At 41.0% G+C, this 16,198-nt stretch overlaps 1 protein-coding gene across 1 annotated transcript; it reads right to left on the bottom strand.

Annotated features, from left to right (window-relative positions):
• Positions 1-345: 345 nt before the first annotated feature.
• On the bottom strand, positions 346-15,639 carry LOC120636936. The gene is made up of 17 exons (XM_039908513.1): positions 15,472-15,639; positions 12,898-13,044; positions 12,026-12,157; positions 11,027-11,159; positions 10,826-10,952; positions 9,891-10,016; positions 8,689-8,820; positions 7,768-7,902; positions 7,344-7,411; positions 6,956-7,114; positions 5,696-5,832; positions 4,457-4,598; positions 3,454-3,691; positions 3,003-3,105; positions 1,798-1,937; positions 846-1,023; positions 346-497 (listed from the first exon to the last, which is right to left on the bottom strand). Exons 1-17 carry the CDS (start codon positions 15,637-15,639, stop codon positions 375-377), a joined length of 2,388 nt encoding a protein of 795 aa, XP_039764447.1. The 3' UTR covers positions 346-374.
• Positions 15,640-16,198: the final 559 nt, after the last annotated feature.

Here is a 16,198-nt window from a genome sequence, read left to right as displayed (position 1 = left end):
CACCATATTATTAGTACCAGAGACAACCGCATGTCAAATTGTGGTGCTAAATTGCAACTGTCATTTGTTGAATTACAGGCAGTCATAGACATCCAGTGTTAAGAACAGAGGTCATGGACGCAAAGGTATGCCATACAAAATGTAAATTAAGTTAAAAGTTTTTTTTGCAATTTGAAAGGGTGCTTGTTTATTTTAAACCTATGTTTTATGAAATCTACGTATTATAACAATTTAAACAGGTAAAATATAAGAAAATAAAATAAAAAGTGACAATATTCTAGATATTGAACATAATACTGACTGTGCGGGCAGCATATGCCCCCAATATGAAGTTGATAGCTTCCCAGGGCTCCGAGGATAAGGGCTGGTGCGCGTCAGTCGGACACGCTGAGCAGGCGAAGGCGGGCGTGACGTAGCAGCGCCACGCACGACTCGTTGGCGCCGCCGCAGTAACGCGACGACGAGAACACCGACACGAGGCGCCCGCGCTGCCCGCACTGTTGGGGCGAGGCGGCCAGGTCACACACATACACCTCCCACTGGCTCCCCCCAGTGGGAGGTGTATATGCCCGGACATAATGTAATAAAAGCTAAATAAAGAATAATTTGTTAGGTCCATTTCACTTTCCTTATTAATCTAAATGATCACACGGAAAATTAGTTTTCATTCTCTTTCAATGAATTGAAAGATTGATTATTCTACTAATCAAGGCCTATCAATTGATACCCATATTGAGACAGCTGTAAAAAAGTAATATGTCATTTGTGGTAGCGGCCATCTTGAATTTGAAATTTGTCATAGAGTTTTTATAAGTTTGTCGCCGAGAGCCGCCGCGTGCACCCACCATGAAGCCGTGCGGGTGCAGCTCGTGCGCGCGCAGCACGAGCGCGAGGCGGTTGGCGCGCAGGAAGCGCTCGAGCGCGCGCGCGTCGAACACGTGGCCGGCGCCGCGCCGCGCGTTGGCCGCGAACCCATCGTTGGCCGCCAGCTCCAGCGCCAACGTTGCTGTTATTTTATTTGCCCTTACATAAACGAGAGAATTTAAAAACCTTAAGATGTAAATCTTAAGCTACGACTAGCTTTCAGTAGCGAAAAAAGCAACTAACTTTGATAGAAAATGTGGGTGTACTTATCTCGATTAACTAAATACGTGTGCATAGCCTTTTCGAGGGCGAGATATTATGTTGTGTGATGTGATGTGACAAGGCTGATTGGAAGCAGGCCACTCCGCTCTCTTCTCTCAAGATACAAAAATTCTGAATATTGGTAATCTATAAAATGTTGGAAAAGAGCAATCTGCTGGATTTCTTGCCGGCTCTACTCGGTAGAATCTGCCTTCCGAACCGGTGGTAGATTCACTACAAACAGACTGACTTTCCTATATGAAATAAATAAGTTTTGAATTTAGAACAGCGATCTTGCTTTTTTCTACCGCTAAGCAAAATTGCTGTGTTCCGGTCTGAAGGGCGTGGTTGCTGGTGTGATTGCATGGGGCTTAACACCTACACCTCAGCATCCAGCCCCAGATTTACGAGAGGAGCAAACCTGGTAACCTGCCCCGGGAGCACCTAACTCATGACCTTCAAGAATCTTTTTTCAGTTAAATACCTAGCATTGAGTATGTGACGTAGATTCATTTTGATTTTGGAACGCATCCTTTTCTCTCTACCTGAAAAATCCTAGCTATTTTTGTGTGTGTCTTCTTTAACCATCAATCTTCAAGACCAATGCCAAGTTTGGCCCAACTCATTAAAATCGTAGATGAATGGACTCCTCTGCTCTCACGCAGGACTCACTTGACAGGATCGTTCCACAGCAGCTCCCAGGCGATAGCGCTCTGGTCGTGGGGTCGCGGCAGCGGCGTGGGGATCTTGTCGATCGCGGACACGAGCGGACACACCCAGGGCGGCGGGATCCCGCCGTGGCAGCAGAACACCTTCCGTAGGAGAACATTCGTTATACCAAGCAGAACTACATATTCGTCGATAGCACTGGGTAAGCAACGTTGACCCAAGTTAGTAAATTTTTTGTTAGTCCCGTATTTAGAAGTTTGGTAGATAATTTGGCATCCATCAGTCTCAGCTCCTACTACTAAAAAAGAATAGTAATTGTTAAAAGAAGAATCGAAATCGCAGTGTTAATTGATTCGTATGCTAAAAGTTAACCACGAAAATGTCTGATGTTTTTTATTTAGCCCTCGCACTGAAGTCCTCATAAATCTGGCAACACGTATTCAGTATCATAAAGCCTTGTGAGACTTGGGGAGGAGGAAGTGAGGGATTTGCTGCAGACAACTAAGAAGTTCTGTCCTCTATATCCTATCATATTCATCAGATCTATACGAAATATGGGCTAAACTGATAGTCTAATCTAACATGTACGAAAATAATTATTTAAATCGGTTAACATTTGACGGAGTTATGGTGTATAATCGTTAACCCTTTCATCCCATCTCTTGAAAGAACTGAGCTGAATTAGGGGAAAAAAAGTATCCTGATGGCTAGTTGGAAACCAATGTCGATAAACAGTTCAACGCTTCGCAGCACATGCAAGGAACACACGCTATTAGGATGATCTCTTTCTGAGCTGATAGGCTGGTGTTGTGTTCGGAGACAGAAGTCCAATATTTATGCTGTGGTAATCTTGTGTCCAATCATTCATCTTTGGAAGTTGTATAAATGGCCTAGATTTGAGAAAACTTCTATAGCGCGATAACTTCGTTAGGATCTTGTGGCGCCATCTAGTTGCACACAAGTTGTAGGTGTGGATCTATCTTAGAAGACGATTCTAAATTCATTTATTTCAAGTAGGCTTATTTTACAAGCACTTTTGAAACGTCAAGTCTGTTTTTTTGCAGTGACTTTACTTCGAAATGTAAACACCAGCTCGAAATGCAATTTCTATTAAGAAAAAAACGGTAAGGAACTCAGCAGTTGCTCTTTTTCAACATTAACATTGACGCTATAACTGTAATTTTCCTATCTTCTGGAGAATACATTACCTTATCATCAACCACCGCCGCTAAAGCCAGCACGTCGAACACATGGTTAATGGCGTTCCATATATGCGCTCCTTCGACCTCACCGTATTTGGCTATACACTCTCTGTGGAGAAAGTCAGTCAGCAAAATTATATCAGGACCACTAGCTACCATCCAGCAAAAGTTTCCTCTCGGAATGAGAGGGGTTATTTTAGTAGACATTATTATGTTTCGGAAGCGTGTTGTCATTGATATTTATAATATTTATGTTCTTGTATTCCGTAACTCAAGCCAGACCGGCTGTCATCAGTCGGCCGGCAGTTTAACGTAAATCCGGTTCTCGTTAACTCAAGAACTCACTCTATGGATCGCAATCCACGACACGTTTATTGTTTTATATACAGGGAACTGAGTTAGGTAGAGGAGGTAGGTACTCAGGAGCTAGGTAGGTACCTAACAGTGCACTTCTTACGTATGAAAAGTGAACATTTTCTGGATATCCCGAGTTTCGTGGTTCCCTCGGATCAGGTAAACGGAGTCCGGCCTCTGCAGCTTGGCGGCGAACAAATAGGCCATCAACTCCGCGCCGTGCGGCCCGCGGTCCACGTAGTCTCCCAGGAACAGCAGCGTGGCGGGCACCAGCGCCGGGCCGCTGGGCCACAGCGCGGCTGCCATCGCCAGCAGCGCCGCGAGGTTGCCGTGCAAGTCGCCTGCAAATCGCGGATCCATCAATCACTGAGCATTGTATCATGTATGCAACCAACCGTCTGTCTAGCATGCTGATTAAACGAGGGTTCGCCCAAACCCCCGTTTTGGTAGGTCCAGCTGCTAGGACTGCTAGGACTGTAATATATTTTTTTCGGTCGTACAGTAATTATATACAACAATTATTTATTATTTGTAACAGGCTTTTGATGTAAATTCATCAATTGTAAAGATTATTTTGTTTCAGAGGAATACAAAATACTTATACCCAGAAGAAAACAGTTCCACTTTTATTCACGCACAAGATTGATGAAAATTAATGGAAAAATTTAAATTTAAAAAGAGCATTAATAAACTCAGCAAGGTATAGTTACTTGACGGCTTCTACAAGTGATCTGCATTCTGAATTGGTAGTAGAGTCACAATAAACAAGGATACCTTACTTCTTGATAAGTAAAGAGTACTATTTGGCCTTTTAATTCAGACCTTCACTGAAAGTCTTAATTTGGTATAACCGTAATAACAGTTAACAAGGAATAGCAGTATCTACATTACCCGGCAACCGGAGCCGTTTTATATAAATGCCCGGAAGTTGGGCTACTACAGGGCATTCATAAGGTTGATGATGTTATTAGGCTTATTGTCTCTAACACGTAAAATATATCCAAACTAAACCCCACCAAAGCCAAACCCCGGTGCAGTGCGCAGGGTCTAGGCAAAGGCCTCTGTGACTTTGCCTAGCAGTGAGCAGTGCTCATGTGCTGGCCTACCGATCGCGTAGACGGGCGACGTGAGTCTGAGCAGGCGCGGCTCGTTCATGCAGAGCGGCCGCACCGCCTCCGCGAGCCGCAGGAGCAGTGCGCCCAGCGCCGCGCCCTCGCCCGCCGACACCCACGAGTAGGCCTCCTTGCTCTGGCCACCCGTGCTGCCGCCTGACGAGCGTTTCTGGACATAATGTACAGTAAGTCAAATCTTACATTATTAAAGCAAGCCTTGTCATATCCACCTATTAACCAAGCAAGTATCATCATCATATCAACGCATTACCGACCCACTACAGGGCACGGGTCTCCTCCCACAACGAGAGGGGTTAAGGCCTTAGTCCACCACGCTGGCGGAGTTCACACACCTTACAGAACATTATGGAGAACTCTCAGGTATGCAGGTTTCCTCACGATGGTTTTGTGGATACATGTGGATTGTACTTATCTTTATATATATATTTCTTGTGCGTGTGTATGTCACTGAACTCCTCCTAAACGGCTGGACCGATTTGAATGATTTTTTTGGTATGCTTTTGGGTGACACCCTGGATGGTTTAGATTCAAAAATCAGCCCGACATATGGCGCTGGGGTCCGCTAGTATAATATATTGTTCGCCTGTGCGCGATACGTCAGTACCTACTCGGCGCGTCACTACTTGTGAAACACGGTGTATCAATTATACATGTGAGTCGCATTAACATCATTACGAATTCTCCCTGTGACACCCCAGGGTACCTAAGGAATACCGGGTACCTCAACAGTTTCCTTCACCGTTGAAGCAAGTGATATTTTAATTGCTTAAAACGCACATAACTTAGAAAAGTTAGATGTGCGTGCGGGGATCCAAACCGGTCCCCCCTAAAGTGAAGTCGAAGTCCTACCCACTGTGCTATCATCGCTTCTATCTAGCAAGTCTCAAGGATTTCCAAATTTACTTACACAACTTAACTTCTTTAGTAGTGATAAAACTTTTAGTGACAGCTCTTACGAGGAAGTAATACCACCATGCTTATTTCTGCTGCTAAACAGCATTATTGCAATGCTGTGTTGCGGTTTGAAAGATGCTGTTGCCGGTGTAATGACAGGCACATGTGGCTTAAAACCTACGCCTCAGGTTGTTGGACACAGGCCCGTTGCAGGTGTACCTTACATGCCAGGCGAAGTGTTGGTCTGTTCATAGGCGATCATTTTCTACTTAGCAACTCCTTGGTCCGCCAATTATTAAAAATTAAAAAAAAACCTACATTGGGAGTGTTATCGATGGCCGTGGCAAAGTGATGTATGGCAGCGAATGCTTCGGAGGAAGCCGAGCGGACGTCGAACTGCTCCAAAGAGTTGGAATCCGAGAGCAGCCGCGCAGTCGAGATGCTGACTGCGTCCTCTGCAGATAAGTTTTATAATTGGCTGTCGAATATTATAAGAATGAAAAAAATCCTGAAGAAAAAAAAGAAACAATCACGTACTGTTTCTTTTTTTGTGTGTTCCTTCCTTTTTTTCTCCGACATTGTGATCGCAGACTGTTTTAGGTCGCCTACTATAGTTGGCTTTTTTACCTATTTATTCTTCATCTATTGGACTACAATTTACATAGGTACTAAGTACTTACCATATGGTATCGTTTACGAATAACATCTACAAAATAACGTACAAAATAATAACATATGTTTTTTTGGATTTCTTTCTCTTTTTTTTATTTTCTTGCGCATAGTCTTTCTCTCATATTCAGTATAGGAACATTTTTTCCCTATTTTTTGATTTCGCTTAATATACAAAGTATTATAAAATAAGTGTTTATCGAAATATTATTCGTAAAGTGTAAAACTCAGCGTGGATATCAGCGAGCGTCATCAATCTATGCTAACTATGGTCCTACAGCTAAACCCAGAGAGCAAGCTCATGTACATATTTAGATGTGTCCCAATCGTGCGTTCACGGATATTTTCTAGCCAAGGTTTTTTTTTTTAATATAAAATAAATATAAATATACTACGACCATATCTCGCCATCTAACCCCCAAGTAATCGAGCTTGTGTTATGTGTACTTAGATAGCTGTTAAATATTTTATTAATAAAATACACATAAAAACTTATAAGATATAGATAAACACCCAGACACTGAAAAACAATCATGTTCATCACACAAACATTTTCCAGTTATGGGAATCGAACCTACAGCCTAGGACTCAGAAAGCAGGATCGACCACCGCGCCAGTCGGCCGTCAAAACAAACGATTACCGCGGAATTTGTAAATACCCAATGTAACTTTGTTATTTACTTTTAATAACTCTGCTTTATATGTTTTAACACGCTTTTATTTTTACAATATTTTTCACTTAATATTATATAGGGATGCAACGGCACTCGTTATTTGATACGTTGGATATCCCATCCCCATGTTTTAACATTAAATATAGGACTTAAAATATTTACCTACATATACGTAATGTATGTTAGGTTCTTATGATATACAGTTAGACTAAGGTACAGTACGGCATTTGTGTACCGTCAAACGTGCTAAGATGCATCATCTCCGGGGGAAACCGTGGGTCGAGCCGCACCACACACGTGGCCAGCGCGTACTCGCCCGCTGTCCCCCGCGCGCGCGCGTAGTCGCTGCCAGCACGCTCAAGAGTGTCCACCGACTTGTTGTCTTTGACCTCCACTAAGAAAATTATTTCACATTAATATTACAGCGGTGATAGCCAAGAACTTCGGCTACACTTTCGAGGAACGGATTTAGAATCCCAGCACGCACCTCTAACTTTTCTAAGTTTAAGCAATTAAAATATCACAAAAAGTAAAAGTAAATAAAAGTTTGAAATAATATGCAAGTAATAACATAAGTATCTACTCAAATTACTATTTTAAAAGTTGATAAGTGTGCAACTCGCCTTGATTTATTCCCACGGGTTTTAATGCAGACGATGTACTTTGAAGTTCACGCTCCCTGTAAAACTTTCTGATTATCAATAGCAAAAAAAATAGATAATTCGTAAAGGTTCCAGTGAGAAAAGCAGTTGGCACTAATGAAAATATTTGATATTCCTACAATTAACATTAGTAATATTGCTATAAAATAAATCCTACAAGTCTTCACGGCTCAATTATAATTTCTGCAAAGTAATCTTCCAAAATGCGTTCTGTCCGCACACATTGATTCTAGGAAATTCTCAGAAGATGTTGGAAATTGCTTAACAATTGTGCGTAGTAAAGTCAGGTCAAGTTCAAATACTAATGAAGTTATAGGTAGGCAGGTTAAGGTATCGGATGAAAAACTGCACTACAGAGAGGGTCTAAAGTAGGAAAGTTCAATACTGTAGATCTCGTAGATAATCAACGAGGCTGGAGGGAGCTCGCAGCAAGTCACCAGTTCCTCGCACATGTTGCTCGTCCACGCTGCGTAGGAAGTCCGAGATAGACAGCGAAGAATTCGAACCTAAGCCCAGCTGTCTGCCAAAAACCAATAAGTCTTTTAGGAGGAGAAAGATACATCAAAACTCCCATAGTTCTCGTAATAATATATAAAAGAAACTATAATAAAGTTTTCAACTGCATCGTTTATTATGTAATACCTAACTTACATATCTTTTATTAAGATGCTTAACCTAAACTCTATTTCAAAATATATATATTAATCTAAAATTACATATCAAGATTCTAGAACAGGCTGAATATGACACTATGAGGTGTGATAATTTCTCTAAATACCTATCGCGGACTTTATGTAACTGAAAATAATCTATATCGAATTCCTAACATCAGATGGAGTAGTTTTGGCGCCTGCGCACTGAAGTTGCTTTACTAGATTGCTAAGCTCTAAACGCTTAGCTGTTGATAAGAAATACATATATAGGTCATATCAGTGCATAACACTGAAATCCTCCTCCATTAGCAAAAGACTACTGCTGAGGTAAGCAGAGATACGGAGTCAATTTCTGGCGGTTCTGCAATGTTGATAAAGTGTAAAATCAATCATTACCTATTACAGTCCACTGATGGACTAAAGAGCTCCCCCAACGGACGGTTTGCATAAGCATGGGTTTCCATAGTCAACACACAGGGCAGACGGGTTAGCGATCGCAGTAGAAGGTAGTAGTATCACAAAGAACGCTGACGCCCGTTTTCACTTTAATTCCTTAGACGCCTTGTACGACACCCTCGGGAAAAGGAGGGGTGATGGCAACTGTATTCTGATCTGCCGTCACCACACGGCAAAGTGTACCATGCTGTGAATACCTAAGAACAAGGTCAGCGTCTCTCGCCACGCTCAGTGCGTCTACGGGTAACTGCCGCGCCGACCGCGCAGCCGCCATTAACTCCTTCAACTCCCCGAACTCTAGCTTCAGATCGCGATTACTGTCGAAATATCTGGTGAAAACACATTTAAGTATCATGACAATTAAGCTTAATTTGCTATACTCCGCGAAAAGCGAGACAATCTGTATTTACCTATTTAAACCTTCCTATAAATTATTACAATTTCTTCAATCCTTCGTTTCGCTCCGAAACCTGAGCATCCTCAGGAGATGTTGACTTTACAATGAATAATTGTTAAGATTTTGTAAAGTCAACATCTGAAAATGATCCGGATTCGGAGCGAAACGTGCCTAGAGAGTACATTGCGCCAGATCTGTTTGGTGTGGAGTGTATTAAGATTATCTTAGAAAAGCGGACACGCCTACTCAAGTCTCAACCCCTTGCAGATTGATTGTTTCGTGAAATACTAAGGTAGATATGCTTTTGCTTCTTGATGCGGGCAACTCAAAACCAATGTAGCAGTTATTTCGTTTACTTATTTATCTCACATCATTTCTTATGTCGTTTTTTTCAGATAACGTATATTATCTTCGGTAATGACTCGGATCCGTGGTCTCCGTGATACGAAGGAGAAGCATAGTAACGAATACAGATCCTATAAGTCAGTTACTCTGCCAGTTATGAATCGTTTTGTTTTGCGTGGTCACAACTAGGTCAAAGAACTTTTAGCGATCAACTTTATTACGCCAAAACTAAAAACCAAACCAAAGACGCTTCGTTTGTTGATCTCATCTTGTTGTTAAGAAATTGTTTTTTTCGTGTTGTTAAGGATCACGAAAAAAATATCAAGCAATAAAATAGATCGTCAAATTGAGGAATAGTCCCAGCATTCTGCGAAATTAATTCCCATAAGAGTTTTCTGTGTCCAGTAGTCTCCCAAGCATATGTTTTCCGAGTCTCAGGTGTTTAAACAAATCATTTGCTTTAACGGTGAACGAATGCATCGTGAGGAAACCGGCATGCCTGAGAATTCTCTAAATTGTTTTCAACGGCTTGTGAAGCCCACCAATCCGCACCACATCAGCGTGGTGGACTACGGCCTTACCTTCTCATTTTGGGTTCCCTAGTGAACCGCTAATGGTTTGTTAATGAGCATGTTAAGATCCACAGGTACCTCATACCTGAAAATATATCTGCATCGCATTTCCGCAGCCACGCCAGCATGTTGCGTGTTCGGCTCCAAAGCTGCCGCCCACAGCAGCACCTCCAAGAACGACAAACCCCCGCGACCGCTTATATCCGCTGCCCTGTGATAAGACCTACACGTAATATGTTCCATCGGATGTCGCATCTAAACTATGGTTGTCTGTACTTTATAGATCTAGCACCGATAAGCAGGAATAGACTGCTTTCTGTACCATTGAAGGAAAGTCGGGAAAGAACTCTTTAGATGTTATTGGAAGCTTTATTATTATTATTATTATTAAAATCTTTATTGCACACACAAAAATAAAATACAAAGAAAAACACATTAAAAAATTATTAATAATGAAAAACTACATACTATAACCTATAACGCTACATACATAAAAAGAAAGTTTTTTAAACTTTTAAAAAGAGGCATGGATTCTGCGTGATGTATGCCATCAGGTAGGAAATTCCAGAGTCTGACACAATTAACTGTAAGAGAATTACTATAATATTTCGTGCGACTGTACGGAGCCTGTAGTTGACAACAAACAACAAACTGTAACTTTACATTGCTCTATCTAAGATACCTGAAACAAGTCCCAAAGGAATAAATTTCCAATTAGTCGTCTTCATACTTTTCAGTATCACAGATCGCAAATTTTGTATGGAGACGAACCGACTAGACTGATCGGTTAAGGATCGATGAAAATCATCGGCTACAGCAAAAATAGGTCACTGTTTCCATCTTGAGACCAAGACTGTTCCCTACTTATTTCTATACCTTTTCCTCTTATTGCCAAACTTGATTCTAATATCTGATTTTGAATTTCAATTTAACTTTGTTGAATCAGTATTTTTGATCTCTACTTGAAACTATCCTTGTTGAGGAATTGAAAGTAATTTTATGACTAACTGATCGGAATACCTAAACAGATGTGAGCACTGAGACCGCTCCCAGCCGTGGTCGATCATGAACTGCGAAAAAACCGTCGAGCTCATGTACAGCGCTGGGTACACCATCAACATGAACTCGCGGTACAGCCTCATCTGATCTGTGACATAAAAAGGTACTTATAGCACATATTGCGGGCAGCCAGGCGAGCACCCGTACGTTGTCGCAAGGTACCGTCTCTGCAGTAGCCCGCGGCCTGCAGCAGCTGGCAGTGCGGCGAGGCGAGGGAGCTGGCGCCGCCCGCCGCCTCCGAGCCAACCAGCACGCTGTCCTCGCAGATTTCCACCAGCACGCCCGTCGCCATGCCCTGCAGGCCAAGCGTCACAAAGTTCGGAACAACTGATCTGCTACGTTACAACCGGTGCCATAAGTCTTATGTAGCGATCTTTACACAGGTTGGAAACCACACTAGTCCGAATACTAGTTGCCAGCGCTGACACAATCTTGGTTAGAATGTTAACCACCAAGTGTAAGTAAGTTCGGGGGAAACACCCTCCAAATCTCGAAAACTACACTGACAAAATATCTGGTGTCTTTTCTAAATAACGTGCTTTGCTGTGGCTTTAACCTTTTCAAGAAGACAGTATTCAGATCGACAGAATATGGTGGACTGCAGACTCTATGCTAAGTACGATGATCTAAACTAACTCACTCTTCCCTTTTAAGCTATACGTGGCAGATAACACAAACACTTGACGGTTTTTGACGGTTCGTATTAGACAAGTGGCCACCGATCAGTAATATCCCGATACCAGATTGTAAAGTTCCTGGGCAAACTTAGGTACCTACCAAAACTGATAAACAAAAAGCATTGCGCCGTGATATTAAGGACATAAGTATGATTGAAAAATTGGATATTATTAGACATCTTAACCATTATAACAATGTGAATTTGACTCGGTTTCTTACGCTTTCATGCCTTGATTACTAAAACGATAATCATGAAATTATGCACACATGTAGTCAGGGATAAGTACGGAAAAGGACATAAGGTAACTTCTCGGAAATGGATAAATAAGTTTCAGAAAGGGGCAACACGAAATAATTATATTTAATATTGTGTGCTCGGAGTACACAAACCAAAGCACATCTTAAATTAGTTGCAATGGTGGATTTTCCTTCGTTCCTAATCTGATTGAGTGAAAGACCACGTAAAAGCCATGAGTCCCTTACAGATTCATCCTTGGACGCGTCTCCAACAGCCATCTGCGCGAAGACTATCAGCTCTGGGCTGCGGAGACCAGCGTGAGCGCGCTGTCGCTCCAGCTCCACGGTCGAGAACCACTGCAGCCGATTGCGCATGCCCTGGAACTTCTTCATATCTTTGATATTCCCGTATTATTCATAAACTACCGAATTAAAAGCTGCTCTTCTCCGTACCTACAGTGTGTGTACTGGACCGATTTTCATCCGATATTAGGTACAGATATACCAGTATACTTGCACTAACAAACAGCTTGATGCTGGCACTAACAAACAAACATAACTTATATATTTATATACATAAATCGCAAGTGCATTGGATAGGAGCTCAACTTCAATTTCGGGGGGCTGAGTTCGAATCCCAGCACGCACCTCTAACTTCACTAAATTATGGGCGTTTTAAGTAATTAAAATATCACGGTGAAGGAAAACATCGTGAGGAAACCTGCATGCCTGAGAGTTCTACATAATGTTCTCAAAGGTATGTGGAGTCCACCAATCCGCACTTGGCTTTCATGGTGGACTACGGTAACTATACTAGTAGATACTTAAACTAGCCCCAAAGTAAGCGTAGCTTGTGCTATGGGTACTAAGATGACTGATGAATAACATACCTACATAAGTACTTATAATATAATATAATATATAAACCCAGACACTGACGAACATTCATGTTCATCATACAAAAATTGTCCAGTTGTGGGAATCGGCCATGGACTGGTAAGCAGGGTCGCTGCCCACTGCGCCAATCTGTCAGTTGGATTTTCTCCAAAAGCATGATTTTTAGTTTTTTCTAAACTATTATATATTAGTTTTAAAACTTATCTGTAGTAAAAACGCACAGCTCTTAGCTTGATCCGCTTCTTGACGTCGGACTTCACGGAGACCTTGTACACGGAGTGGTAGACGCACGCCTTTGGGTGGTTTGGCAGCCAGACTTTATAAATGCGAATCGGTTGGCACTGCGACTGAGCATCCGTTCCGAATAACTGCAAAGTAGAAAGTCAGTTCAAATCATGGAATATAAGGGAGTGTAATCCAGTGGCGTGCACTTCATAAATGCACAAAAGCAGTGCCTACCCTACAATTTTAGTATAAGTCACAAAATTTATGTGCCATCTTTATGCATACCCTGCTCAAAAACCCTGTGCACGCCACTGGTGTCTTCTAGTTATAATTTTGACGGCTGACTGGCGCATTGGGCAGCGATTTTGCTTTCTGAGTCCAAGGCTGTGGGTTCGATTCCCACAGCTGTAAAAGGTTTGTGTGATGAACATGAATGTTTATCTGTATATTATAAGTATTTATGTATATTGTTGAAGCGGTGATAGCCCAGTGGGTCGGTCTTCGACTTCACTTTCGGGGGAGCGAGTTTGAATCCCACAGGCCTTTCTAACTTTCTAAGCTATGTGCGTTTTAAGCAATTAAAAAATCACTTGCTTCGACGGTGAAGGAAAACATCGTGAGGCAACCTGCATGCCTTAGACTTCTACATAATGAATGAATGAATGGAATGAATGAATACACTTTTATTGTACACCACAGAGAAAATTTACAGAGATACAAATACAACAGCACAATAAGGTAGAACGTACAATTTGGCGGCCTTATCGCTAAATAGCGATCTCTTCCAGGCAACCAAAGGCATACAAGAAAATGTTATAAGAAATAACTAGGTGGTACACAAAAAATTAAATATTAGGATTTAAAACTAAATTAACATAAAAAAAAACATAAAACATAGTATATACTAAACATAACATATTAAAGATATGTACAAAAATATAATAATAATGTTCTCAAAGGGGCATACATTTGGGCAAATAAAAGACTAACTTATGACATTAGTTGTTTTAATAGTGTTGACTGGTGCAATGACATTTGCGAACTGTTGGCTCCAAGTGAACCTTACAAACAGTAATTCGATGCCTGACGGAAATACACTGCAATGTTTACTAAACTAAGAATTTGTGTTTCCAATGTCTTGAGCCGCAGCATCTTAATGCCCTAGGCCGGAGCATCCTGATGCCTTGGGCCGTAGCCATCGCCGTTTTATGTTTTTTTTTACTGGTAAACCGTACTGTCACTAGATGGCGCTCCTTTGATACCGTCTTAAATCGTAGTTAACTTTCACGCAATCGAATAAGTAACATATGAAGAACACTTGGCATTGTTTGCAGTTCGTCTAGCTCTAGTGGTTTGTATATTCGGCTCTGCGAATCACGAGGTCCTAGGTTCGACCCCCGGTATCGTTGTAAAAGCAATCGGTGATAGATTTGTGGTTAGAGCTACGGGGTCCCTTTCGGTGGGACCGAGTTCGATACCTCTAACTTTTCTGAGCTATGTGCGTTCTCCATAATATTTTCGAAGGTTTTTGAAGTCTACCAACTCGCAAAATTTAAAAAAAAAAAATAATAATAATATTAAACGGAGAATCACTAAAAATGTAAGATTCCAAGGTTTTTCTGGGCATGACCTTGGATTGTAAGCTTCAGTGGGGTACCCATATAGATACACTAGCAGGTAAACTAAGCTCGGCTGCCTACGCCGTCAGGAAAATTAGACAGATTACTGACGTAGAAACAGCAAGACTTGTTTACTTTGCGTACTTTCATAGTGTGATGTCTTACAGGATCTTATTATGGGGCAAAGCTGCTGATATTGAAACTATATTCATATTGCAGAAAAGAGCTGTACGGTCAATATATAACCTTAAATCACGTGAATCCCTCCGTGAAAAATTTAAAGAAATAAGTATCCTTACGGTAGCCTCACAATATATTTATAACAATATAGTATTTGTAAGACAACATATTAGTCTTTATAACCAAAAAGTGGATATAAACAGTCGACTTACAAGAAATGGTCACAAATTAGTGACATCTGCATATCGTCTGCGAAAGGTGCAGAAGTCATTTGTGGGACTGAGTATACGCTTTTATAATATGATTCCTAAGGTAATTTTGGACCTACCAATGCATAAGTTTAAAGAATGTGTTAAAACACATTTATTACAGCGAGGTTATTATACAATTGATGAATTTCTTAATGACAAGGTTGCTTGGAAGCATCCGGCTCCGCTTTCATCTCTCACAAGATAGAAAAATTAATTTTAAAATGTAAAATGTAAATTCTTAATGTTAGAAAAGAGCAACTGCTGAGTTTCTTGCCGGCTTCTTCTCGGTAGAATCTGCCTTCCGAACCGGTGGTAGAGTCACTACACACAGACAGACTTGACGTTTCAAAAGTGCTTAAATTAGGCCTACTTGAAATAAATGAATTTTGAATTTTGCACTGGGCCAGTGCGGTGGACTAAGGCCCCAACCCGTCTCATTCTGGGAGGAGGCAAGTGCCCTTAAGTGGACGGTGTGGCCCGGTAACAGGTCGATGATGATATTACAAGAGTCCGTACAAACCTCAAAATTCATCTGATGCGCTGTTATATTCCAGCAGTTCTTTACACTTTTACTCGACGGTATCCAGTATTCGCCATTACTCTCCTTGCACAGGAGATACGACCTCTCCGCTGGACAATACACAAGCAGGGATACCACGTCAGTGATGTCCTTATAGCTCTTAAACATTTTTCCGGATCAATTTTGAAGTAAGGTTTTGGCGAGTCCTTATATAATTGGTTTGTTTTACATAATCGGCTAAATTTATACAATGCAAATAAAATGACGGCTGATTTAACAGAACAGTCAAAAATAATGACTAGCAGGTCAAAAAGGACAAAGAGTTAAAAATCTAAGGCTGGCCACACAGCCGGAATGTCTCTGAATTCATATTTATAAAAATATTTCAGCGCAGGTTATACTAAGCAGAATACTTTATTGTATTAGAACCATCTGTTAATGTTACTGAACACTTGTTAGAGCGTGTGGTGGCAGTTGCTGTCACCTACCCCTAGATGGCGCTGTTTCTACTTACTTGTATGTAAGTTTAAAAATGTAAAACTTCATAATAATTGTTGTTAAAAAGACGTTAACACCCTAATTAAAAGTTTAATTTGAAATTATAATTATAACTATTAATTTATGATGCTTTTTTAATTCTAATGAAGATAATTGACGAGTACTTAGAATTTTCTTTTTGAATGTCAGTAATCTTGAATTCTTAATAAGAACTCATCAAAATATAGTA

Source organism: Pararge aegeria, chromosome 3 (genome assembly GCF_905163445.1).
Source record: "Pararge aegeria chromosome 3, ilParAegt1.1, whole genome shotgun sequence".
NCBI lineage: Eukaryota > Metazoa > Arthropoda > Insecta > Lepidoptera > Nymphalidae > Pararge > Pararge aegeria.
Note: the sequence above shows the minus strand (reverse complement) of the source record. Positions and strands in the feature narration are given on the sequence as shown.